This window comes from Tachysurus fulvidraco, chromosome 6, assembly GCF_022655615.1.
Source record: "Tachysurus fulvidraco isolate hzauxx_2018 chromosome 6, HZAU_PFXX_2.0, whole genome shotgun sequence".
Classification (NCBI taxonomy): domain Eukaryota; kingdom Metazoa; phylum Chordata; class Actinopteri; order Siluriformes; family Bagridae; genus Tachysurus; species Tachysurus fulvidraco.
Window position 1 is genome coordinate 12514455 of NC_062523.1, and position 26031 is coordinate 12540485.

Consider the following 26031-nt stretch of genomic DNA (forward strand, 5'->3'; position numbering starts at 1 on the left):
CCAACTGCAGATCTTTCTTTTTTCAGTTATATTCAATGTTATTAGTTTTGTACATGAACTACATTAAAACAAGTGCATTTCACTATGGAAAGTATTTAGAAGTTCTTCTGGCACAATCCACTCTTAAATAAATGGTCCATGGCCCTGTGTCTACCTCCTCTCTACTTTTATGAGGATATATTACACTAACTGTCAGAGGGAGGTGCAGCCTGTGGAGGAAGAAACTAAAAAAGTGACAAAACGGCACCAGTCAAAAACCCTAATTAGGGAGTACCTCATCTGGACCATCTGACGGGAAGTCAAGGAGACTTGTGTGAATTACTGTAAGTTAGCAGGCCTTCTTTTCCCTTTTGTTTGAAATTCAGAATGGGTACAACCAGGGTAGCTCAAAATAGCAGCCTAAACCAGGAGGTAATCTCTTGGTTCCAAGGCAACATGAAAACAGTCCTGTCTTAAGAAGCTTTGGAGAGCCTAGCAACGGCAAACAGAGGCAATCAAATGGAGTCAGACATGACTGTGCTGCAGTGTGAAAGCAGCGATTTCCATTCAGTGATACTCAACAGGCTTGTGAATCTATTTCCAGAATGCTAAAGAGACAGTTGCTCAGGAGAAGAGTCCAACAGCATAAACTCAGGTGAGACAACACAGCACTGGGTGAGTGAAATGTATTTTCTGTAAGATCTTGATCCTGAAATACAGACACTAAAAAAACCCACTTTATTCATCAATTTTAGGTTTTGAAAGAATACGGGAAATCACAACATCAGCTTCAACATGAAAGAGCTTGTCCTTTCACTCCTGAGCCGAGGATACGGTCATGTGGTTCACTCAGATGGCAAAAGACAATATGGAAGACTGGAAGTCTGTTTTGAACCCGAGGTATTCGCTAAACTCACTGTGTATAATCTGTGAATAGGCTCTAGTTAGGAAACTGTGTAGAATTTAGCTTGTTTACTTCATTAGATGGCAGATCTTTCCAGTCTAATGCATAATTAACTGAACACAACTGGCTCTGTATGTACATTTAACCAAGTTGAAAATGAAACATTGACTGTAATGTGGCACAGTATTTACACCAATACTGAATCTACCCCATTTTTATATGATCCCCTTTTTCATTGGTTTAAAAGTAGTGGACAGTTGGCTACCCAGTAATTTTGACTGGCTGGGGTATGTGTCTTTAGCTTCACAATATGACAACTTATGGAGTTTTAATTACATTAAAGTATTATGAAAATAAAAATCTTAATGTGTACACAAAACAGCTTGCAACACACATTTCACATTGTCAGCACTAAGATAACTAAAAGAAACATGAACATTTATGGTGCTACGGTGTTCTGTGTAACTCGGCCAGAACTAGCCACTGGAGGCACAACTTGCTTGGTACTCTATTATAATGAGAGGAAAACAGTATGACTTTCAGAAGAGGAACAAAAAAGCCAAGTTTGATTTGACAAAAAAAATTAAAGTTAAATTACTATGAAGATAAATTGTACATCATTATTTTCAAAGAGCCAAAATAACATAACTGGAGATCAAATTTTGTCACTGTTTTACAAATGTCATTGACTGAATTAAGTGAAACGTGAACAATTGATGCATTTTCTTTTATATAATCTACTCTCAACCAGGACTACTTCATCTGGAAATCCCAGCCTCCTCTGCTTCGCTTTACTAGCAGTGGACGGCTGATTAGTGGGGTAGAGACCACACCCCCGAAAACCTACAGCACAAGGAGAGGACCACTTATACTATTCTCAGAAGATTTTGCCTCATCATTCTCCCAACCTGACACAGTCAAAAGGAAGGATCTGGCTTTTGGGGCTTCTAGACAGGAAGCAGAGTTTGAATTCTATTCTCTTCGTGATCTGACTGAAGCCGCTTTAGTGTATAGTAAAAAACAGGTAAAGAATGAATAATCAAAAACAGAACAAAGGAGAACACAACTATACATCTAATTTGTATCTAACACGAGTAAATACTGTAATGGCTTTGAAATCAAAAAAATGAAATTAAATTGTGCTGCTTTTCATGACTGACATAAAATATAAGAAGGAAAGTAATATTATAAACTATAAGCGAAAGCCTGATGCATGTACTGATGTTGTAAAACTGGTTCTTCTCGGTCAGATTTATCCAGTTAAAAGTTCTAGATCTGCTAAAAATGAACCACTGTGTAGACCCGACTGAGGTCAACTCCAAACGGCTGACTGAAGGAGCAGTGGAACATAAACTAAAGTGAGAGGGCAGGCTGCAGTAAATCTCCCAGCCTTTTACTGCCTAACTGAGTTTAAACTGTGGTTCAGGTCAGGGTAACAGCGTTCACAGCAGTATTAGTTTACCAGGCTGGGTAAGAGAACCGTAGCTCTATTCTGGTCCTTAGAGCTAACACCATCCTAAAGGCAGAAGTGATTAAGTGCTGTATATTAATTTTATGTCTCATTCGCTAATCTCTCAGTGCGGCTGCACAGCAGCACCTGGGCTCAGCTGATAAGCCTGCAGCTTGTGTGCTCCACACACTCTCAATGCTCAAGGTGTCTCCAATTTTCCCCTACATTTCAAGCCAATCAAACTGCCAATTTAAGTATATTATCCTGATTGACCTCAATGTGATATGAGCTGCAAATCTTAATGAAGTTGTCCTAAGGGGCTTTATATATGCAGACAGTCCATAATCTATCTAGTTCCTCTCCAGGACAATCTGCAAATGTGCTACAGACCTTAGCTATTGCCTCATTATATGGACATTAATCTTTTTCCCTTTAGCCGAGTTAGTAATCAGTTTGTGAGGCAGACTCAAAGTTACCACACTCAGTCTTGTAGAAAATAACAAATACAGACATGCATCAGGGATGTATCCATATATTAGTCATGCATTATTCATAATAAACAGGCATGTGTTTTAAACTGATACAAATACAGATACAGGTCATAAGATATGATACAAAAAAGACCACATGAACTTGAGATCTTACAGCATTGCAGCATTAATCCATCCTTACTAACTAAATAGGCCACCAACGTGGTTATATTTTGAGAAATAGATCCAAGAAAATCAGAAAATAATCACAGACTGGTACAAACAAAAATAATAACTGAGGCAATTTTGAGGGGAAAAAACAAATGTCCTCGGAACATCTGAAATTGATCTCAATGAACAGAGGTTGAGGCAGTGATATGCTGGGTTCTTGTTTGTTTTTTAAGAAAGGCCACATCTTCAGATTAAATTGATTGCAAACACAGTTAAATAATGGCACTTTATTAAACTCCTAACATGCATATTTAGTTCAGGAAGTTTGAAAATTGGTATTGGTTCCTGTAACTTAGCCAAAATTTTTATTGAGAGTAATAAAAATCCATTCAGGGTTTGTCTGCTAATCACAGTAAGTGTTTTGAAGCAAGTTTCAAGCTTTGCATTACAGTATATAAAACTTTGTTGTATATAATGTAGCCTCAGATTAATAGCATAAGGCTGGAGTGCTGGAGGCACTTGCACAAGCAGCTGGAGTGTGTGACCCAAACAGACAGTGTGTCAGGGCAAAGCGGGAATGCTGCAGGTGATGAAAGTTGAATGTAGTAATCAGAGTGTTTACGGATCGGGACGCGCCCCAGCATGGAGATGAGCCCTCATTGTGGGTGGCCTGTGCGTAAAGCGCCCCATCTGTCACGTTCTGCCTACAGCTAAATGTAAACAACACAGGTGTGCCCCGGGCAGCCAGGAGCTCCAAACAACTGCAGAGTTGGTTCTTATCGCTGCTCATCTGAATTCATGTAAATCGTATTCATACTTTTGCAGACAGATGATGCTATGCAGACAAAGCCAAAATAATCAGTGCCTCGCCAGCGATAATCTAGCACAAATTTTGTATTCAAGTAAAAGAAAACAACACACAGATGTTTTATAAACAGTGGGCTGCCTATATAGCACGATGCCAACCTTTCTTTCTCTCGCCCTCGTCCTTGTCCTAAAAGGGTTTCCTAAGGTAAAATCTTTGAAACAATGCATCAGCATGCTGAATTGTTTATCAAGTTGCAACTTCCCTTTAAGGCATTTAAATGTTCAATTTAGAAGATGACAAAATTTTAGTATTGCTTTTATTTTAAAGGTTTCCTTTACAAGAATGAAACAATTCTATTACAAAGACTAAATAAGCAAAATTTCAAAAGCTATAAGAAATTCATTGAAACCTTTTAGGATGTGGAATATGTTGGAAGATGTTTTTCTGGTTTCTGTTGGTCTCAGGCCAAGGTGGAATGTCATATGAGCATGACGCCTATGTTGCCAGACCCCAAACCTGGCACAAAGCACTTGCAGGCACACCAGAGGCCCGGAGATGAGCACAGCTATCTGAACCAGACTGTTGGTGAAGGTCAGTACATCTTGAAGCACATCTGGTGACCAGATACAGCAACTGTTTGTTTGTGGAGAGTCTGGTTCATGTATTAATATTTTAAGCATATGCAATTAAATACACAAAAGAAATAATGTTACAGGAAGAATACCTCAGGTTACTTTATCTAGTTTTAATTTGTTTTAGGGAATAAAATTAAAAAAATGAAACAATGACAGAGAATGTATTAAAGATGTGATTGATATATATATATATATATATATATATATATATATATATATATATATATATATATATATATATATTTTTTTTTTTTTCTTTTTTTTTTTTCTTTTCTTTTTTTTAATTTTTCAAGTAGAAAATGAAGAGGATCCTGCTTTCTTCAGACGTCAAGGTAACTGTCCATACCCCAGACCAGAGCAGGTGCGATATCAGCCCCGCTTCCTCTGTTTTCCACGGCCTAATCGTCCACCGCCTGGTCCTCTCCCGCTCTTAACCCCAAGTCCAGCACTCAGAGGTAATGTGGACAGGCCTCATATGATAGCAAATATACATTTACTGATTCCTGTACACAGGTAACTGGTGCTGCTTTAGTCACCGTAAACCGTAAAAAACGGTTTCAGAAGCAGTCTCTGTGTAGATGAATGAAATTTGCAGAACTGCTTTGCAACACTGCCAAAGAGCAAGTCTGGTTTGGGTCTTTTTTTTTTTTATTACTTTGGCTCCAATTCTAAAAGAAGCTAATTACATATTTAGAATATAGAGGTCTCTGAATGCCTTCAATTCATGGCTAAAGTAACAGCAATGCGGCAAGTAGGAGTAGATTTACAGATCAGATGAACATCAGCACTGCTCATTATAAGATGAATGCTAGGTGCCATGGTGGTTCAGTGGTTAAGGCTCTGGGTTACTAATCAGAAGGTTGAGAGTTCATATCCTAGCACCAGTAAGCTGACACTGTTGGGGCATTGTGCAAGACCCTTAGCTATCAACTGCTACTGTATGTGGTTCTTTATCTCTGTGTAGACTCTGTGCTCTGACTCAAGTTCCCTCTAAAGAAAAGATTCAGCAATAAGAAAAGAATATTTGGCAACCTCATGTTAAAACTTGAATGAATTTCCTGGTTATGCAGTTATACTTTTGACCATATAGTACTGTACAGTCATAGAAATGAAATAATTTCATAATCACACTGTCCAGTGTCACCCAGATGAGGATATATTTTTAATTTGAGTCTGGCTTTTACCAACGTTTCAGTCTATATCGTCTCAGGAAGTCTTCTCTTGTCACCTTAGCTTTCTCATTTGGGATAAATTGGTAGATTGGTAGCTTTGTGACGTATAATGTCTATAACGAAAAAACAAAAAAAACCTGGAGTACTTTCTAAATCACAACTGAATTGTTAATCAAGTTTATATGAGATTCAACAAATGTGTATGTAATTACAGGACTACCAGCAACCTCCATGCCAACAGGCCCAGAGGACCGCTCTATGGCCAGAGACAGTAAGACCAGTTTCAGCGCAGAGGTAGTGACACTCAAAGCTCAGATGAGCCCAATTCCTGAAACTGATGCTTGGGAGGAGCGTACAGAACAACCTGAGGATCACAATGTTTACATGGTAACACTGCATCTTTAACCAAAGCTGGGTGTATTTTTTTCTATTCATCCTACTGAAATTAAATTAATGCACCAGCTCAGTATAGCATTTGAAGCTGGTTTAAGGCCATGTATTACACACAAGGGCTTATTTGTCTTGAACTTGCATCAAAGTATAGATTAACAGATCATTAAACATGCTCATTTGCATATCACTAAAATACATGTTTAGCAAATTGGCTCCACTCTGAAAGATTTGTTTGTTGTTTTATTGTGATAGCACAATCCATGTTGTCAGGCCTTCACATAGAAGATTATTAAATTATTAATAATTAAAACTTAAAATTAAAACTGTTATTTCTCTGAATTATGGGACAAGGCAGAAACTAAGATAATTAGAAAATTCTTTATCAAAGTCTTTAGTTTGAGGACCTTTGGAGCAGTGTGTGAAGATATATAGACCCTATAATGGCTGAGAACAATGACACTAGGAAAACAATTTATTTTGAGACAGAGGTCAGTAAACATATTTTCAGCCAACAGATTTTCCAGAATCATACACCATCTAAGGAGATGATCATTTAAAATTGTTTTTAAAATGTTTTGTAAGTTTAAACATGGAAAATATCCCAAAATCAAAATAACCATTTTTTTTGCCCATGGTGAACTAATTAAAATGATACCCACAGTGCAAATGTCTACCTTTCTTTCTCTCATATCTTCTAAAATCTGACATGAGTCTAGCTTCCTGTTTTTTTTTTCCTTTATGGAATTACTATGTAATATCTAAGTTAGGATTTTCATTGCTTCAGCAGCATTGGATGAGAAACCAGAAAAGGTCGATTTATAACCAATTGTCTGACGTTAAGTGTCTTTAGTTTCCACTTTCTTTGCCAGTCTCTCTCATACGATGCATCATACTATTGTTATTGCAGACATTTGGCCTTTTAACGTGGAATAAAAGTAGACTAAACAGAATAAACAGAATGAAAGGAAACGGCATTTATGGCATCTATTTGAGGTTGATTATTTGAAACTTTTCAAACAGTTAAGTTTTTCTTTGGACACAATTTGACCATTACTTCAAAGAACCTAACCTTTTCCTCAATAGCTTTTATCTCCCTTATTTTGACACACACTCACCAGGTTGCAGAGCATTTGACTGGCTACCCAAAGGACTTAAACGGTCAATGGAAACAGAGTGCAATAGATACAGGTGGTGAGGAAGGTGGACACGCTCCACGAACAGCTCTACGATCTTTGGGTTGCAGTCACCTTTCAAAAGTCTCCAATGACAGAAGGCAAACAGAGGGGGGCTGGCATCCAAGTCCTGGTGAGCACTATCTATGTTGTCAAAACAGACAACAATAGACCAAAAATTAAACGTTTTCTTCAGTACACCCCTTTAGATCATTTTATGAAAGTGCAAGATTTAAAAAAATACCATATTTATTATTTACATATTAAACTATCATGGTTACATGGTACATGGTATGACCTGATAACCTAAAAAGTGATTAGTGCTGTATTTCTGCTTTAGTTAAACAGAGTGGCCTTCATCTACCACCCATTAAGCAACCTCCTCTTGCAGACGCAGCGAACAAGGACTACAGGGTAAGTCAACATTCCAAGCATAAAATGGCTCAGGCTAGTGTGTTTTGTTTCACCATAGCAACTGGTTTGAAGAGATATCTCTAGTTTTTGTGTTGTATATTCTGTGTCTCACATTAGCCAGTATACCTCTCAAATTGAGAATAAACACCAATGACTGAGTAAATACTACTAAGTGCGTACAGATATCAAGAATAAATCCTACAGTTGAAAATCTGAGGCTGTCAAAGTTTGTATATGCCAAAGTACTAATGTATCAGTAAAAAAAGTATCAGTAGGTGATATGATGGGAACACCTGACTTATGAATTAGTAAGCAGAGGAATAAATCAAAATAAAAGTTTATATGAACACACATAAATATACAGTAAAAGGTAGGCAAAGTTTCCATAGAAACAAAACATGTGCAACCGAAGGGCTCAGATGCAGTCGGATGTGAAATCCATACAAGCTATCAAGGTGTTACACTAATGCATGTAATGACATAACAATAACTAGGTGCTAGAATGAATACCATGAGTGAATCGATTCAATACACTATTAAACATAAAGTATATACACCATATATAAATACTATTCCCCCAAAATATATTCCTTCAGTTGGTGTTAAAGAGCACTGTTGAAGGCAATAGCATATGATTTACACCATTTCCATCCACATAAAAGCATTCAATGACCCTCATGAACTGTGGATGTGGGTGGGGTCACCTTGTAAGAGATCACTCTCACCAGAATAGAAATGTTTTATTACATCAGAATAGTGATCAGTTAGATCAGAATTTTGTGTTTTCCTTAAGGAGACAAACTAAACATGCCAGCAAAATACACTTTACACCACAATCATCACTATAAGAATGGTAGGATTCAACCCTCCAGTACAGCCCAAATTTGCAGAATTTGTGGCAAGGACATGCTTGGTGGAGCTGAAGCTGTTGCAAAAATCTTTCATTTCCTTTAACAGTTTTCAGTTCCTTTAACCTTGCTTTGTTTTTAACATTAATTACATTAATATATTTATTTAATTAATGTTATACTTATTATTGATAAATGTAATATATTATTTACATTGATATATTTTATGCCTATTTAATGAACTTTACATGACTACAATATGACTTTAAGCTCAAAGCTGTGAACATGACTCAAGAAAACCACAAGGAGCCAATACCACGACTGCCAGATATACATCAGCCTGAGGTTAGCACTGAGACTGCTGCTCCCAAACCCCCAGAGAGAACTGTACTTAAGAAAGTACTTGTGCTGCTCCCTTTTGAACCAATGGAACAAGGTAGGACCCACAGACTGCATGGATTTCTATTATCCATTGACAATTAATACCATTTCCACAGAAGTGAAGGTCAATATATCTGAACTGCGATCCTAGTGAAAAGAATAATGTTTGGTATTCTGTGTCAGCATATGCCTCACTTCACCTTATCATTTGTGATATGAAGTAGCTATAGAACTTGGACAGCTTCCCCTTCCTGAAACTTAAATCTCCACATTAAGTTCTCAATCCTTTTGTCTCAGTGTCTTGATCTCAGTACCTTGCCCGAAGATGTTTCTCTCCTGCCTTTGTCTTTGTCAGATGGTCTTTCTGGCCTTCCTAAGGAAAAAGAAGAAATTGAGGATGTCCTGTGTAGTGATGTGGAACAGAAAGTTGAGTTGAAGAGGACAGAAGAGAACAGGCCCATTGAACATGGGTGCAGGCTAAAAGCAGCACAACAAGACATCCTGATAGGGTTTGAACCTGAGGAGGATAAAGGTATTCATACTGTATAAATCAAAACAACAATCTCTGACCATACTCTGACTTTTTAGTAATTTGTCTGATGTTATGCCTCAAGCCACAAAAGCTGGAATAAGAAAGAGAAGAAATACTGTTTTTAATTCCACTTTGATGTGCACAGCTGGGGTCAGTGTATTTCAACTGACTGTTAAATATCCAAACATATTACAAAAGAATTGTACACTAATGATTAGTGATTCACAGTTTAAGTCAGCCCACATTGTCAGAGATCTTGTTTTCATGTGAGGTGAAGAAAGTATTACACACTGGTCAACCAAGACATAAACATAAGAATTTTGGCAGAAAAATAGATTTGGCCTTGCTTTACACACATTATAGCAGCACAAAGCATCATGCTTGGCTTTGATATTACAAAATATAACATTCTGAACTGCTTTCAGGCATTTCAACCATAAAATTGCACAGTGAAGAACTTCTTGCAGAAAGAGTGAGAAGAAATGTTATTACTGGCTGATCATGCCCAAAAAAGTTACTGGAAGGAATGCATTTCCAAATAAAAAGTGAAGCAAGAATGTACACAGTATTATATCATACATGTATATATATATATATATATATATATATATATATATATATATATATATTATATATATATATATATATATTTTTTTTTTTTTTTTTTTTTGACTAATATAAAGTCTTGTGTTGACAGCTTCTCCTCTCCGTTTTAATTCACATACACCTCCACATGAATCCAAACAAGCTAAGACTTACAAAGTATAAGTGGCTCTTTGAATACATATATACTATCACAACAGCAGAAATAACTGAAAAGCACAACCTGTCAGTGTACAGCTTAACCTGGGCCTGGCTGCAGTTAATAGAGTTCGCATGACGAAGGAGATCGGAGCCATGCTGACAGCGGGGTACTGGAGAGATCTCTGGTGCTGATATTATAAATAACAGTAGACAAGCTGAAGTGTGGTCAACACTTCTGAGTTACTAAGGCCAAACCAGCAAGGCTAAAACACTGTGTACAAATATAGAGAGCACTAGACTGGCACAGAGACTGACTGAGGAGGGGAAAGCAGATTTCTGAGTAACACTGAGTCAGATCTCATTTTGCACTAAAGCAGAACATGTTCACAGAAAATCAAGAGTCTCTTTTTTTTTTCAGTTCCTCTGCATCAGAGGGCAGATGGATGGTTTAAAACCACACCAGACCATCATAAAAATTGAATCACTTTAAAGAGTAACTAAAATTATTGCCATGCAAAAATATTACATATTATATCATTCTACTCCTTTTTCTGTTTCCTAGGAATCTGTCACATGTGGAAGTAAAAATTACCATTTAACAACAGAGGCCTTTATTGAGGACCAATACCTGAATATACAACTTCCCAATGTTTAAAAAAGGAAGTTGCCATGCTATAAAACAGTATAAAAAAACTATAACTACAAAACAATACAAAATATAGCCACTGGGCAGAGAATACATGTAGTTGCTTCTCCTTTTGATATCATATTCAAAACGTGTAATCATACAACAGTTAGTTGTGCATTCCTTGTGTTATTGTCCAGAAATTACAGAATGTCTGAATATGAAACTAACTTCAGAAAGAGACGATGCTACCACTTTAGCCAAAACAAACCCGTATACACAGCCAACACAACACATTCTAATACTGATTGTTAACAGGCACCGACAAGGACCATCAAATAAAAACTATGATAAAACAGGTTCAACTGAGATCTATCAAATTAGGCCTTTAACTTTATTTCACTTTACCGTTACCACGTGCTCAGGGTTTAATTGCATCAATTGCTTTTGTTTCTTTTTTTTTGCATTCAAACTGTTCTATTATCTATTATAATAATTAGCTATCTAATATTGTTTAAACCTAAGCAGAAATGTAGTTTAAAACTAGACAGAAAATAAACCAAAGCAGAAAACTCTAATTGTACTAAACGTTGCTAAAAAAAAAAAAAAAAGTAAGGCAAGTTAAAACATGTGATATTAGGGTTGTATAATTTCCTTACACCACACTTATGTCTATTATCAATTTCTTTCTTCTTCAGAGCAGACTGCTGTAGGCCCACTGCCTCCATTTATAGGTCGTAGAGGTCTTGGAAAACAGTGCTCTATGGCACACCACAGACAAGACCCACATGACACTGCAGATCAGTCAGAGTCTCAGCCTGGCATTATCAGAGGCAGCCTTCCTCTGGAGCTAAGAGGTATCTTCATATCTGTCACATTTATTAAAACCTAGGAATGGCATCTAGTCAAAAGTTTTTATATGGTCGCTAGCTCCAGGGTCAGGGGTTTGATTGTGCACAATTTGCACCTTCTCTAGTGCTACAGGGATTTCCTCCAGATTCTCCAGTTTCCTTCAAAGACAAGTGTTGTAGGCTGATTGGCATTTCTAAATTGTCCTTAGTGTGTAGTCATGTGCAATTGTGCCCTGATTTGTCCCCTGCCTGGGATAGGCTGCAGGCACCATGTAACCTTGTGTAAAATAATCAGTACAAAAAATGGATATGGATGGATGGATGGATGGATGGATGGATGGATGGAGATGTTTGCCATTTACTTAAGTGTGTAGCACCCGCACAAAAAGTAAGTTGTCTTTTTTGTGTTAAAAAAAAGTCATGTTAGAGAAACCAGAAAGGTCCAGAAGTCTCTGTCATATTTGATTAAAAAAGAGACTCCTTCCATCCATATATATTAAATAAATATGTAATTACACAGAGCTTTATCATAGAAATGACTAGGTACTTTTATTTATTAAAGATGTTTTTATCCAATCATTATAAAGCTTGAATTAAGTAGTGACTCTGCTATACAAGTCCTACTATAGAAATGATAATGTGTTAGAACAGCTGGCATTATTGACAGAGCTGCTAATAATGAAAATTAATCAGCACCTTCAAGAATCAGTTGAACATTTAAATGTCAGTGAGTCTGGAACACAAAACCAAATTCTCTTGGCCACTCTATTGCATGTTTCTTCAGAGTGTCAGAAAGATGGACTCCTGGGCACCTTAATAATGGGTCCTGCTGGGGAAATCATATGCTTGTCTTTCTGGGATGCCTTAACTGACACCAAGGACCACCCAGCTCTAGAGGATGCCATGAAAGAACACGGTAATCAAGAGTTTTACCGGCTTTTACCTTCTGCCCACAGACCACATAAAAGTCAGCACTGTGCTTAAAGAAGCCCTGAAATAAAAGAAGAGCATGTCTTAAATATCATAATGTCACTTTTATTCTATAATCTCTCTACTAGAGGGTTTATACAAATACAAGCAATACAAGGTCCAGTCACAGTCATTTAGTGGAGCATTAAGGCAAGGACAGTGATGCTGAGAAGGTCAAGAAGTCAACTAAACAAGGAAAAAAGGCAGACTGCAAGCCCAGTGGAAAAAAGGTGTAAATCCAAACATGTTTTGTGAAAATGTCTATTCTAATTTGTCAAGGTGTGCAACATACAGAATGCACACTGTTTGGCGCTATCGTGTTTTTTGTCCTGTAGTGTTCCGTCTTTTGTCTCACACTGCATTAGGTTGCACAGATGCACTATATGTGGCTAGGACAACTTACTTCCAGTCCTTAGCTCTGTGTTATTCTATGTAATTCTGTGTTGTTTTATGTAGCACCATGGTCCTGAAGAAACGCCGTTTAATTTCATAATGTACTGCATCAGCTATATATGGCTGAAATGACAATAAAAGCATCTTGACATGACTTATTGTGATTTCTGAAGGTGTTTTGGAGGAGTCATGGACCATCTTGGACCAGCTAGCAGAGCAAGCTACACAAACAGGTCAGTATCTATTTAAACATTATCATGCTGGATTTCTCAGAGTTTTTTCGGATTGCTGTGGCCAAAAATACTTCATTATTCTGCAGTATTGTTTCAACATTTCCAAAACTTGCAGAGGTTATGTTGTGCTTTTTTGTGGAAAACTGCTTGAATTGGTTGAGATTGCAAGCAAAGGATTCTTCTTTTAAACGACCTCAAGTGCAGACATGCGTAATTACTCTCTGTGTTAGGTTTGCTTATGTTTAACTGGAATACACACATATGTAATGAAACTATGTAAAAAAAATAATAACCAGTTATTCAGCAAAAGAAATCACATCCTATAAAGGGAAGATGAGTTAATGTGCATCCGTGTAGCACACACAACACTTAGGAGACCGTTTAGTCATCATTTATTGTTTTCAGGAGTATTTATGGGTGTCACAATGTGCCAATCAGCTGTGCTATGAAAGTATCTGGCAAGTTACAGGTAACACATTTGAGTGTGAAGAAAATGTGCATGGTAACTTTTAAAAATCTGGCAGGTAATTTCAATTCAGTTTGACCTTTGAAAACATTCATACATTAACAACAAGCTTGATCAACTCTAGTATTACAATACACAAAGGAATAAACTTTACTGCAGATTGAACCCTTGAATACAGAAATTATGCTCATAGCCAGAGTTTTATTTCTTCGACAGATTTCACATTTTTAGCTTTACTCAGTTAATACACTCCATCGTCACATGAATACACACAGGTAGTCTAAAAACTAAAGAATACTATTCATATACATATACAGTCCCCCTCCCCCAAGTCGTGAATACTCCACATCTGGTAGTGTTTTGCAACAGTGAGGTATCCCGGCCGGAGAAACGTGATCTCCTTCCAGGCCAGGGCTTAATCCCAGCCCAGGAGTCTGTGTGACTGACAGAGACTGTGTTTTCTCAAGCCGACCTCTGGAGCTGCTCTGTTTCCTTTATCCTGTCACTGGTCAGAAACTGAATACCCCCAACCCCCCAACCCTACTCTACTTCACCCACCCAACCCCCAACCACTCTATCCACTCCATCCACCGTGTGCTCTTCACCGATTCTCCCCCTTTCCTCCTGAAGTTTGGGCCTCTAGAGAAAAAAACACTGTCTAAATAAAGATTCTTGAGGCAAATGCCCAAAACTGGCTACATGGCCTTAAGCAATGCAATCCTGCTATAGAGCATCCAGACAAGCATCCAGACAAGCTTATCTGAAATAATCTTTAACAGCCCTGTTTGGCAAAATTTGGACCAATAAGCTTGAAAGCCCCTTTAAGGTTTTTCATAAAGTGAATTACAATTCAAATAAAATATCTTAGTTCTAGACAAACTTGCAGGTTGGTGTTGATGAATGTATAAAAGATTCAGAAACTGACAGTAGCACATTGTTATTTACATTCACAAAGATCATGGCTGTAGACAGCTCTGGATATTAACTGTATGTCTAAAGCCAATAAGTGTGTCCTTAAAATTATCAGAAGATACTTTTACGCTTGGCTGTCATGACGCTGACAACGTGCTAACAAGTTCATAACCAAAAATAGCTGGTGGTGTAGCAGAGTCGACACATTGTGATCTGGGGTGTATGGCATGTCGCTGCCAGAGTTGTTGGCATATGTTACGGATATCTTACTATGAGAGAACTGATGAGAGAAAATGTGTTCCAAAAAATGTCAGAAAGAAAAAAGCACATCAGTTGAGCAGTCTGGTATTGTATTACAGATATTTGAGGTTAAATTGTGCATGGACTGCTCAGACTGATCAACAAGCTGGATGCAAGACGCTTGGAAAAAATAAATGAATAATTTATAATAAACAACTCTCATCAGTTCTGACTAACTGTTACATGCTTATTTAACACTGTCTCATTTTGTAGTCAGCATTAAGGGGAAAAAACAGGGTCATATAATCACATTCAAAGCATCTACTGGCCTCTAGTGGGCAGTATATTTTCGGGACATGTCTGTCTAGAATGTTACTAAATTATTTAAAAAACCCAATAAAATTCACTGAAATATAGGACTAGAGTAAGAAATGATTCAAGGCTGAGATAAATGACAAATGTGGTATCAAATGTGTTCATGAGTCATATGCAGTGTTTATAGTCTTACAGTGAAATCATAAACCAGCCCTCAATTTCATCACTACATATGTCTTCCTAATAGAGAACAGCAAATGGAGAGAAGCATGGAATTGCATGCTACTGCACATTCACTGACAACACGTTTTTAAATTATTACCCTGGTCATAATTCTTAACTGGTTTGAAATCACCCTGCACTGTTAGCGACGGAAATAACATTTAAACAGCTAGACTTTTTTGGCTTGAGTCTGATAGGGGAGGAAAGGTGTGAAATAAAAGTGCCACTTCAGGTTAAAGCGATATGTGGTGGCCTAAATTCCATGTCGCATGGACGCTTACGGAGGGGTCCAGCAAGGGTGGAGAGGTTCAGAAAGAGAGAGAGCGAGCAAGAGAGAAAGAGATGCAGAAAGTCTGATGTGAAATGGCAAGACATGACAAATATTGAGCATAAAAGGAGAAGTAAAAGTGAGTGAGTGGATGAAGTAGAGCAAGGCAGCAAAAAGAGAAAAGAGAAAAAGTGTGTGTGTGTGTGTGTGTGTGTGTGTGTGTGTGTGTGTGTGTGTGTGTGTGAGAGAGAGAGAGAGAGAGAGAGAGAGAGAGAGAGAGAGAGAGAGAGAGAGAGAGAATCAGAGAGAAGTAAAAAGTAAGGAAAATCTTAGGAGTGTAAAATGGGGGAAAAAGCAGTGAGTGAGTGAATGAGTGAAGGAGTGAATGGAAATAGAGCGAGACAGTAGAGAGACTGAATATGAGAAAAAAGGCATAAAGCCAGTATGGGAGATTTGAGTCATGGCAGATGAATAATAGGAACAGTTGATTGGGCAAGTGTGTGGGATCAGGGAAGCTGGAGCGGTGAGTGAAGCATGGAGAGACACAGACGTGTTACAGCCCTGCTTTCTGGGGTGACTGCTGCACTCAGCTAAGCCTGAATGGCAAGAGAGAAAGGCTGAACGTGTTCTTTCTTTCTTTCTTTCTTTCTTTCTTTCTTTCTTTCTTTCTTTCTTTCTTTCTATCTATCTATCTATCTATCTATCTATCTATCTATCTATCTATCTATCTATCTATCTATCTATCTTTCTTTCTTTCTTTCTTTCTCTGTCTCTTTCAGTATATCTTCTTAACACACCCTTTTCCCCCTTCTGTCTGACTTCAAAGCAGTCCTGGAACCCATTAAAACAGACAGACTCGTCGAAAAATAAACGGTGCCTCGTTGGTGTGGTGGTGCGGTGGTGCAGAAGAGCTGGCCCCTGTGTGTCTGTGTGTGCAGGCTGTAAGGTGCAGTCTGCCGTGCTCTGCTGGGTCTGATCTACTGCCCACAGGCGTAAAGCAAATACCACCACTCTGTAGTCAAGCACTGTTCATACTCACCATGTCTCGCAAGGCTCAAGACAAAAAGTACATAAACGTCTGACATTTTAAAGGGTGTCTGACTGTGCATATGTGTGTGTGAATGAATGAACAAACACAGTTTATAAAAAAGAAAAAGACATGGTCTCAGTGTAACCCATGCAGTATGTCAATTTCACTACTGAAAGTGTCACCTTTTGTCTAGATACATTCAATGGATGGACAGATGGTTCTATAAAGGCTGGGTTTAATGCGAGTAAAGTTTTACAGTTTATAAACAATTAAGCCATTGTAATACAGTTGCTCTCTTTTGTAAGGTTAAAATACATGGCCGAGATGATGTAAACAGGGTTAATCTTAGCGCTGCCTCTAGTGGAATGGAGCTTTATTACAGACTTGCCAGCCTTGTGTTAACAAACATCATAATCCAATAAATGTGAATAATAGGCATATGCTGCAAAAATCCCATAAGGCCAACTTTAGTGAGTGTGCGTCCATCAGCAGTGCTGCAGGAATGTGCTAGGTCATGGGTTCCTTAAAGTGAGATCTCACTGGTCACATAGGTCAGATTTTAGGTAAGATACACTTTCACCTGAGCAAAACAGGTCTCTTTTCCCCCCCTGTCCCAACTGGATACAGTATGACACAACAATGAATCTTCGGTTCAATCCAAAAGCATAAGAATTATTACCTGATTACTTCAAGTGGTGTAACAGGTATATCCGTGTTAAATTACAGCTTCAGTGCAAAAGTATTTTTCCTCCTGCTAGTAAATTCCTAATTAGTACAAGCTTTGAGTATGTAAGTAGCGTTTAATGCACACAAACATGTAATCACTGCTGCTTACCACAATCACTACTTAAGTGTATTAGACCACTGTTGAAAAGAGGTAGCGTAAGGGAATGTGTTTACAAAATGTTGTTTATAAAAACAGCAGCCGTGTCTCCTAGTAAAATTCAAACAATACTGGATCTGTTTTCCTCTTACAGGAGGAATGACTGACAGAGAAGTGGAGGCTAAGCGAGGTCACAAGAAACAAACCAGCACTAACCCAGAGGTATGAGCCTGAACTAAAAGCTCTGCTGCACCTGCACAGCTAAACATATCAGACAGAATATTTACTCAAACCATGACGTCTCAGCCTGTTAAGTGACTGCAACAGCACTGAAAAATAAACTCTAATGGAATATTGTCTTAAAATTTCCAGTGTACAAAGTTTATGATCTATGGATCTTCATGTGGCTGAAAGAAAAGAAACAAACCTGCCAGCTAAAAAAGATATGGGTTAAATGTTTTAATGGTGTTATGGAAGTTTACAATGCAGAGATGAAAAGAAATTACATTATATTTAAGAAATTTCCCTACAATGTTCTACGATACGCACATGCACACTTATTTATTGCGTTTCCACAAATTCATGCTTCTTTATATGCGCCATGTGGCCAAAGGTTTCTGGATACACTCCAGTGTGTAGGATTTCCCCAAACTATTGCTATAAAGTTCCTCCATTTCCCCCTTCATCATGACAAGCCCTTCGAAATCCCACTGTACACATCTGGGGTGAACTGGAACTTGGACTGCTCCCCAAGCTTCAACCTCAGTGCACAGCCTCACAGATTCTGTTATGGCTGAATGAGCACAAATTCCCAGAAATACACTCCAAATTTAAGTTAAAACTGATAAACAGTAAAATGGGGACTCAACATGGAATGGTATGTTCGAAAAGTACATATGAGTGCTACGCTCAGGTGTCCACAAATACTTGGCCATAAAGTGTATTTCAGTGGTGGAAGCATTTTCTGGCCTATGTAAAATATGCTACCCACAGTATTAAAGTAGACAAAATAACACAAAATATGTTTTGGGTTGGTTGGAGAGTTTGATAAGACAGAAGAAATTGTTAGAACACTAGAATGTGACTGCTGTTATAGCACTGGTATGTGAACTTCACACCTCGTTTCACCTCTTTATATATTTCAGACCATACTACCCAGACTTAACACAATTGTATCCCATGTAATCTCTTGATTTCTGTCCAGGCTTGTGTACCGGAGCAAAGAATAGAAAAGACAAACAACTATACAGAAAATCGGCCCTACAGCAGTGGTAAGAATAACACAGCAAAAGCCTTTCTCTGGATTCTCGACTTTTCCTGATTATCGAAGTTTAAGATCAAACCTAAATCAAACCTGCCACTGAGTATACAAAAAATGGATAAAAGGATGTTCTCCGGAATAAAGAGCAGCAACACATAATACAGGACTCACTCAGGCTAGCATTAGAGTGTTTTGGATGCCTGATCCTGTAGTTCAGTCACAATCTTGGCTTACTGCATGTGTGGAGTTTCATTCTCTCTGAGTCATTTTTCTAGCTTCTCTTTTGTCTCACCTCCTAAAAACGTGCCAGCAGGTAGACTGACAGATCAAAATTTCCCCTATGTGGCATGAGTTTATAAATGTATATGTGAGCACATGGTGCCTGGCAATGGCTAGGACTGTAATGGACAGCCTCACAGACATTAGTCCCAGGATTCCCACCACAACCTTGGCTGACCACAAATTAATGAATAATAGTCAAAGAAGATATATTGTCGTGTTAAGTTTATAATCAACTCAGAAATTACACTTACCTATTATTTCAGGAGCTCTTGGTTGCACAATTCCACTTGACTGTAAGCTGTTGTAGAAAGAACATTATTTACATTTACATTATTTACTGTCCAGCATCATTGACGAAAGGACGGGTTCCTTCTGAGCCTGGTTCCTCTGAAGGTTTCTTCTTCATATCTTCTCAATGAGTTTTTCTCTTGCCACAATCACATCAGGCTTGCACATTAGGGATAAATGTTCTGGATTAATAATAATTAATCTGTGAAGCTCTCTTTTGTTACTTTTTTTTTTTAAAGTAACACAATTTGTCCATTGGGGTTGTTTAGACAGCACTGTACAGATAAAAAATCAGTTTGTGGGTGACAGGAGTAAGTATTTCATACACAGTTGTTACAAGTGTAATGTGTTTATCAATAGGTCAGAAACTATAGTAATTTTGTCGTTATGTTTGATGTATAATTCTAACAAGGAAAAATGGTATGGCCTTTTAGATAGGAGTTAAATAACATGACCATTAAAAGACCATTAAAAGCAGGTGTATTTCACACTTGACTTGTAGTCCATAGTATATCAAGAGCCGGTCAAAGCTGCCAACACAAGCAGTTTACTATAATGTTCAAAATCCATGGGCCTTGGTTCTCAGCATACTTAAATGACAAATGATTTGTTTTGGGCGTTTTTTTCCTCAGAGGAAGGTATCATGCAACAGACAGGAGGAAGGGCACAGAGGCCACAGCCTAAGGCCAGACCAAGATCTGGGTCACCACCTACACCTGGGTCTGATAGCAGCATTCAGAAAACAGCTCTTTCCAGGTCCACAGCAGCAGATGAAAATATTGCTAAAACAAAGCTTCAAACTCAGACAGAGTCCTATAAAAAGACAGTGTAAGTAACACTTTATTTTAGACTATGCATGGCTCATTTTAGACTATGCATGCTCATGATCCATTTAAATTGCTGTATCTAATTTACTACATTGCATTATATTACATTACAAATACAAATTCCAGTTCATGAGGGTGGCAAAGGGGGTTATAATAATTCCTCAGAGCCCCAGTAAATCTGGTTTACATCTGAGCTTGGGTTATTGTCTGTGTGAGTTTCTTAATGGTTCTCTGGTTTCCTCCCACCAAATTGCGCCTACATGTCTATGATTGTATGTGTTTATGTGTGCATGTGCATGCTGTAGTTTTCCAACCATAGTGTATTCCCAATTTATGCCCAGTGTTCCTGGAACATGTTCTGGATCCACTACAACCCTGACCACATTAACAATGAACTCACTGAAGATGAAAGTATGAATACATTAATTACATATCATTCCAAGGATATATAGTCTGCTTGAACGTAATAATGAGATGCTAATGAGAAACTATTTTTCCAACAACAGGTTCCAATTGATTTCAGTTATTTTCCCTGAATCCGTTCCTCTCTTACTAAAGCACAATGCAGCATCTAACAAATTTGTTAATATACACTATTTGTATATTTCTTTAAAAAGTTATTCAAATGAAAATTACTCTTAGCATTCGAATAACCCTATTAATTAGTCGAGTCAAAAAGCTTTTATTATCATATCAACCATATATAACTGATAGTACACTATTCCTCAAGGACCACGAACTGCATAAAACACAAAACAAGAAACAACACAGAACTAAATCACATAAAATACATGTGTGCAGTACTACTACATGACACTGCAGTACAGTATAATAATAACAAGGGACAATATAGCACAAACCAGTACACAGATTAGTAAAGAGTAAAGTGCAATAGTAACAGTAATAGCAGTTCAGCTGTGGATGAAATCCTAAAAGACAGTAAGAAGAAGGCCTAAAAGCAGCAGGGAAGGTGAGGTGGTCCACACATCATTTTTTTTTTCTTTTTTGTTGTAGCAGCAGTCTAAAATGAAATGTGCAAAAACAACTCAAAGTGGTGCAATGATGTAAGGTTTTGTGTGTGTGTGTGTGTGTGTGTGTGTGTGTGTGTGTGTGTGTGTGTGTGTGTGTGTGTGTGTGTGTGTGTGTGTGTGTGTGTGTGTGTGTGTGTGTGTGTGTCAGAGGGGTATTAAAGAGTCTTGATTATCTAGGTGCTACTTGTTTGCCTGGACATCAGAAAAAGTTTTCAGTTTTAATTTATGAGCAGTAGAATTTTCTGCCAGAGTACATGGAAAACAGGTTCCATCACAGCATTTGGTTGGTCGCTATGGGAATCCCAATATAATATGTTTTGGGTACACACACCGCAAGTCAAGACATAAGGTCAGGGTGAGGTTAAGCAACATGGCATGGTAGGTTTTGGAATCATTAATATCCTAGGGTTAGGGTTAGCGAAATCTAATTACTGCTTTGGTTTCCATCACTCTTTGACTGTGTGTCAAGTTTCAGCCACTGCCTCTTGACCTTCTGTGAGAAAGCAGATTAAAGCATCTGCTACCTTCCTTTATCTGTGCTATATTTTATCCCTAACACCACACTGATCCTTCATCTCTTTCTACTATGTGACAGCAGCTAAGTCTTTCCTGCTTTTCTTCTGTATTTTGACAGCAAGCCCAGAAAATCAGGTAAATTAGACAACGCTGATGACCCCCACATGAGTAACGTAAAGAAGCAAAAGATTACCCGGCATGCCAACAGAGACACAGATGTTGATGCAGAGAATATGGCTATGGAATTAAATGTAGACAGTACGGACACAGAGTCACAAGACACCAGTTTTAGTAATGAAAAAGATTCTGGTCCAATACAAGTGAGTCTTTTATATATGTTTAGATTCCTGTATCAACAGTGAATAGTGAAGGATCCCTGTCGTACTTCATTCTTGATTTCTTGCCTTTTCTATACAGAAGAAAAATAAAAACACAGATGGTGAGAAAACCACCAAGTCCACAAAGTCACCAAACACAGCAGAAAAAATAAAAAATAAATCTAAAGGCCAAGTGGCATTTGTTGTGGGTGAGTATTGCTATTACTCATGAGTACTAACTGTAATTCCAAAAACTATAATAATATGAATGTCAAATGTTTATTTGACTCAGGTAAACCAAGGCAGTCACAGGAAGTAATGCAAACTGAAAGGAAGAAATATAGCTCAGAGAGACATGAGAAGACAGTATCCAAAAGACTAGTGAAAAAGTCAAAGGAGAAATCGGCAGATGATTCTTCCTGTGGTTCTTCTGAATACACTGTGGATGACATGGAAAGCAGAGAGGTCTCACCTGTCCAAAAGAACTGTGAAGCTAGACACAGTCCAGATATTGATCAGGATTTCATCCATCATGAGAAGTGTGTAGCAGGACACAGTATGGAAAGTGATGATCGGGTTGCTGTCTCCAGAGAAGATGATGGAACTGAAGATGTTGATCATTTCTCTGAGATCGACATATCTGCAGCTTCTTCCAGAACACACAGTTCTGCCAAGTCCTCCTCTACAAGCACCTGGAGCATTCGGAGAAGCAGTGTGTCATCAGATACTGGCCTGTATAGCCCAGTACAACTTCCTCATCACTTCCCACGTCTCGGTGTCCCAACACACCATCCTGCATCCAACCCTGACAAGTCTAAATCAGCTGCTGATGTGGGTTTTATTGTAGTATTGGGTCGAAGTTTTCAAAAAAATTTTTTTGAAACACATAAGTCAAACATAATATAAAATATTTTGAGCCCCTTCTGGGTATGATCATTATAACTATAATTATACTGTAATTATACAAATAACTTATTGTGATTAGGATATAACTATATAGGCTTTAAATAAGTGTTTCGCTTTTTGTATAAAACACATTTTTTGGTTGCTTTAAAAGAGACTATTAACTGAAGAAAAGGTGCATGATTCTTTCCTCTTCTTTGTCGTTGTCACAGTAAAAAGTATAATAATCTTTCCCACGTTTGTGTTTTATTTTTTAAGGACAACCTTCTGACCAATCACAACTGAGACGTCAATCTTGCTGTGGTACGATTATAATCACATCTGCTCATTAATCAGCTCAGATCATTTATTATCTCCTCAGGCTAAGAGCAGAGCAGAAGCCATCAAGCAGAGGGAAAGCAGAGTGGCAGCAGCAGTGGCTGAAAAGGCAGAACGCCGTCGGATGGAGGTGGAGAAGAAGAGGAAGGAAAAAGAAGAGGAGAAAGAAGCAGAGAGGAAAAGACAGGAGGATAAAGATCTGACAGAAGAGAGAATGCGGCTGGAGCTGGAGGAGGAGGGGAGACAGAGGGCACAGCAGGCCAGGTTCACCTCACACACCATTACAGGTTTTCATCAAACACATAACTGAAGTGAGCAGCAACTTTAGTCATTTAACGTTGCGCTTTACAGGTTGAGAAAGCTTAAAGACGAAGAAGAGAGACAGAAACAGGCTGAGAGAGAGAAGGAAGGACAGAGGGGTGAGCAGCCTGAGATGGAGATGGAGAGGAGGAGGCAAGAAGAAACAAAGAACAAGAAGAGATATTTAGATCGACTTCAGAAAGCGAGGCACGAAGAGGAGATAAGAAGAGCAGGTACACTTTCAAGTGCTTACTGCTGTTTAGAAAGATTAACCACTTTATAGTCTCATAGTGAGCGAGAGTCTCACACAGACACTTGCAAGTTTAGCTCTAAAATCTCAATGAACAAATTGCAATAACCTTTAGTTTTATATTTGACAAAACAGACAAAAATGTAATTCAAGGTTCAGGTGTGTTTTGAGCAACCCTTTAATTCTTCAAGACAAAAAAATAAAACCAAAGACAACAAAAACAGTGTGTATGTGGTATGTTGTCTTTAATAGCTTGTATGTCCAGACTTTATCATTATTATAACTGAGGATAAACATATTGATAAATTCTCTGATTACTCTTTATATTTGTGTTTGATATCAATGCCACAGCATACACTTAGGTTTTAGATTATTGCCTTGTTGCAGGAACCATATTTCACTTAATTAAATTAATTAATAGTAAAATATAAGTGTATTATTTTTAACCAGAAATATTAAGGATTAATGCAAACTTTCACGTCCTGTTAGTACATGAAATAAATGATAGATCTGATCATATTTGATGATAATTAGTACAATAATGTGGGGTGTGTAGCTGAGTTAAAGCGTCAGCACGAGGAGGAGGAGGCTCGTAAGGAGGAAGAGTATAGGAGATTGCAGGAGATGGATGAGAGCGAAAGACAGGAGTACTTACGCAGAAAGTGGGAGGAAGAAGAGGAGAGGAGGAAGGCTGCAGAGGAGAGAAGGCACGCACGGGAGGAAGCAGCCATGTGGTATGAGGAGTTAAATAGGTATGTCAGTTAAAGGAAAACCATTTCAGCAATTATTCTACATTCTATATTGTATTATATATGCACTTTATATACACTTTGGGCCTGAATAAATACTTTGCCCTTACTTGTTTTCCAGGCAAAGAGCAACACTGGAGCAAAACCTCCAGTTCCACAGAGGACTGTTTGTTGAGACAGAGGGTCTGAAACAGAAGCAGAGCATCTCTCGGCCCTGGGTCTTTTCTTACTTCAGTCGGCTGAGATTTGCACACTAACATGTTGTATGAGCAGTAAAATAAAATTCATCATATTCATATATTTTGCTAAAATTTAAAATTCATTCATATTAAATACGAATTATATACTCAGAATATAGAATATATATTACATACTCAGCGCTGCATTGATCTGTCTGTTCCAGATCAACAGACTGTTACAGTAACAGTAATCAGCTATAGTTTTTTAGGAATGTAATAATATTTTTACACTTCATGTTTTTTTTATGTTCTTAATCTGTTAAAAATGTCAATAGTCACTAGTTGAAGTGTTAAAATATAAAGTAATCTGGTTATGTAAGTTGATATGATGCTTCTCTTATCTGCTGGCTAATTAAGTATTATTGTTTCATGTGAGTGATCAAAAAGGTCAGGATAATACAGTGTCCCAATATTTCAGATAGTATAGATATAATAATTGATTTCACTGACAGTCCTGTAACATTGATGACATTCCCTTAGACACTTACTTCTCAGGACCTTTTATACCAGGACCTTTATAAGAGATCAGTGATTTTCTAATTTAACTACAATAGTGGCAACCAACCCATATATATTTATGTGTATATATTTGGCTATTTAAAAAAAACAAAAAAAAAAACAAAAAACATTTTTTACAGTCACGTTTTACAGTACATTTAAATGTAAACTGTAAATGTGAGCCTCAAAATATGTTAATATTATTATCTTTTTGCTCTGAACGATTTTTTGCCATTGTCCTCGTCCTCATCTTTAATTATTAGCAGAGCTAGCATAAATAACATGCCTCCACAAAACCATGCTAGAGGTTAGACTGGATACTCTAACTTTCCTTGGGTGTGAATGTGGGTAAATGCTGCCCTCTAGTGGACGTTTCATTCAGCGTAAATTCTGTTACACGCTCTGTGTTTCCCCTAAATGAAGAGCAGTGTATAAAGAGGTTACTGAGAGTGACTGAGTGAGTATTCATTTAATATGACTAGTTCTCCTCAGCACCATACACTCAACATCCACCATCCATCTGTGTAAACTTTACAGACTGAGGGTAAATAATTGCAGGAGATCAGCTGTCTCTGAAGTACTCAAACCAGCTTATTCGGCACAAACACACATCATATCTGACATTTGATGTAAATCTTAAATTAAGCTCTTGATCCGTATCTGCCACATGTTTGGATAACTGCATAAATGTGCATGTGTATATGTGCAATGTTCCTAACAAAGTAGATAGTGAGAATAGAATTATTCACTCTGTTCTATGTTTGAGAAAAGGATTCAGAAATCTGTACAGGAAATAGGAATTAAATGGTCATTCCATTGTGGTTCAGTCATA

The 26031-nt window shown here is 37.8% G+C and overlaps 1 protein-coding gene across 3 annotated transcripts; it reads left to right on the top strand.

The window, feature by feature from the left end:
- The first annotated feature begins 378 nt into the window (after window positions 1-378).
- On the top strand, window positions 379-26031 carry LOC113654540. 3 transcript variants are annotated; one of them, XM_027164752.2, is made up of 23 exons: window positions 379-654; window positions 735-879; window positions 1635-1907; window positions 4247-4373; window positions 4711-4872; window positions 5804-5976; window positions 7101-7287; window positions 7495-7568; window positions 8687-8852; window positions 9153-9329; window positions 11397-11555; window positions 12334-12465; window positions 13085-13144; window positions 17575-17642; window positions 18625-18691; window positions 19884-20079; window positions 21744-21945; window positions 22043-22151; window positions 22235-22773; window positions 23207-23427; window positions 23515-23696; window positions 24270-24465; window positions 24584-26031. In XM_027164752.2, the coding sequence occupies exons 2-23, from the start codon at window positions 775-777 to the stop codon at window positions 24717-24719; spliced, it is 3711 nt and encodes a 1236-aa protein (XP_027020553.2). In that variant the 5' UTR covers window positions 379-654; window positions 735-774; the 3' UTR covers window positions 24720-26031. The 3 variants fall into 3 exon arrangements, with proteins under 3 accessions (XP_027020553.2, XP_027020552.2, XP_027020554.2); XM_027164751.2 differs by having other exon boundaries at window positions 379-634; XM_027164753.2 differs by having other exon boundaries at window positions 380-634; window positions 4714-4872.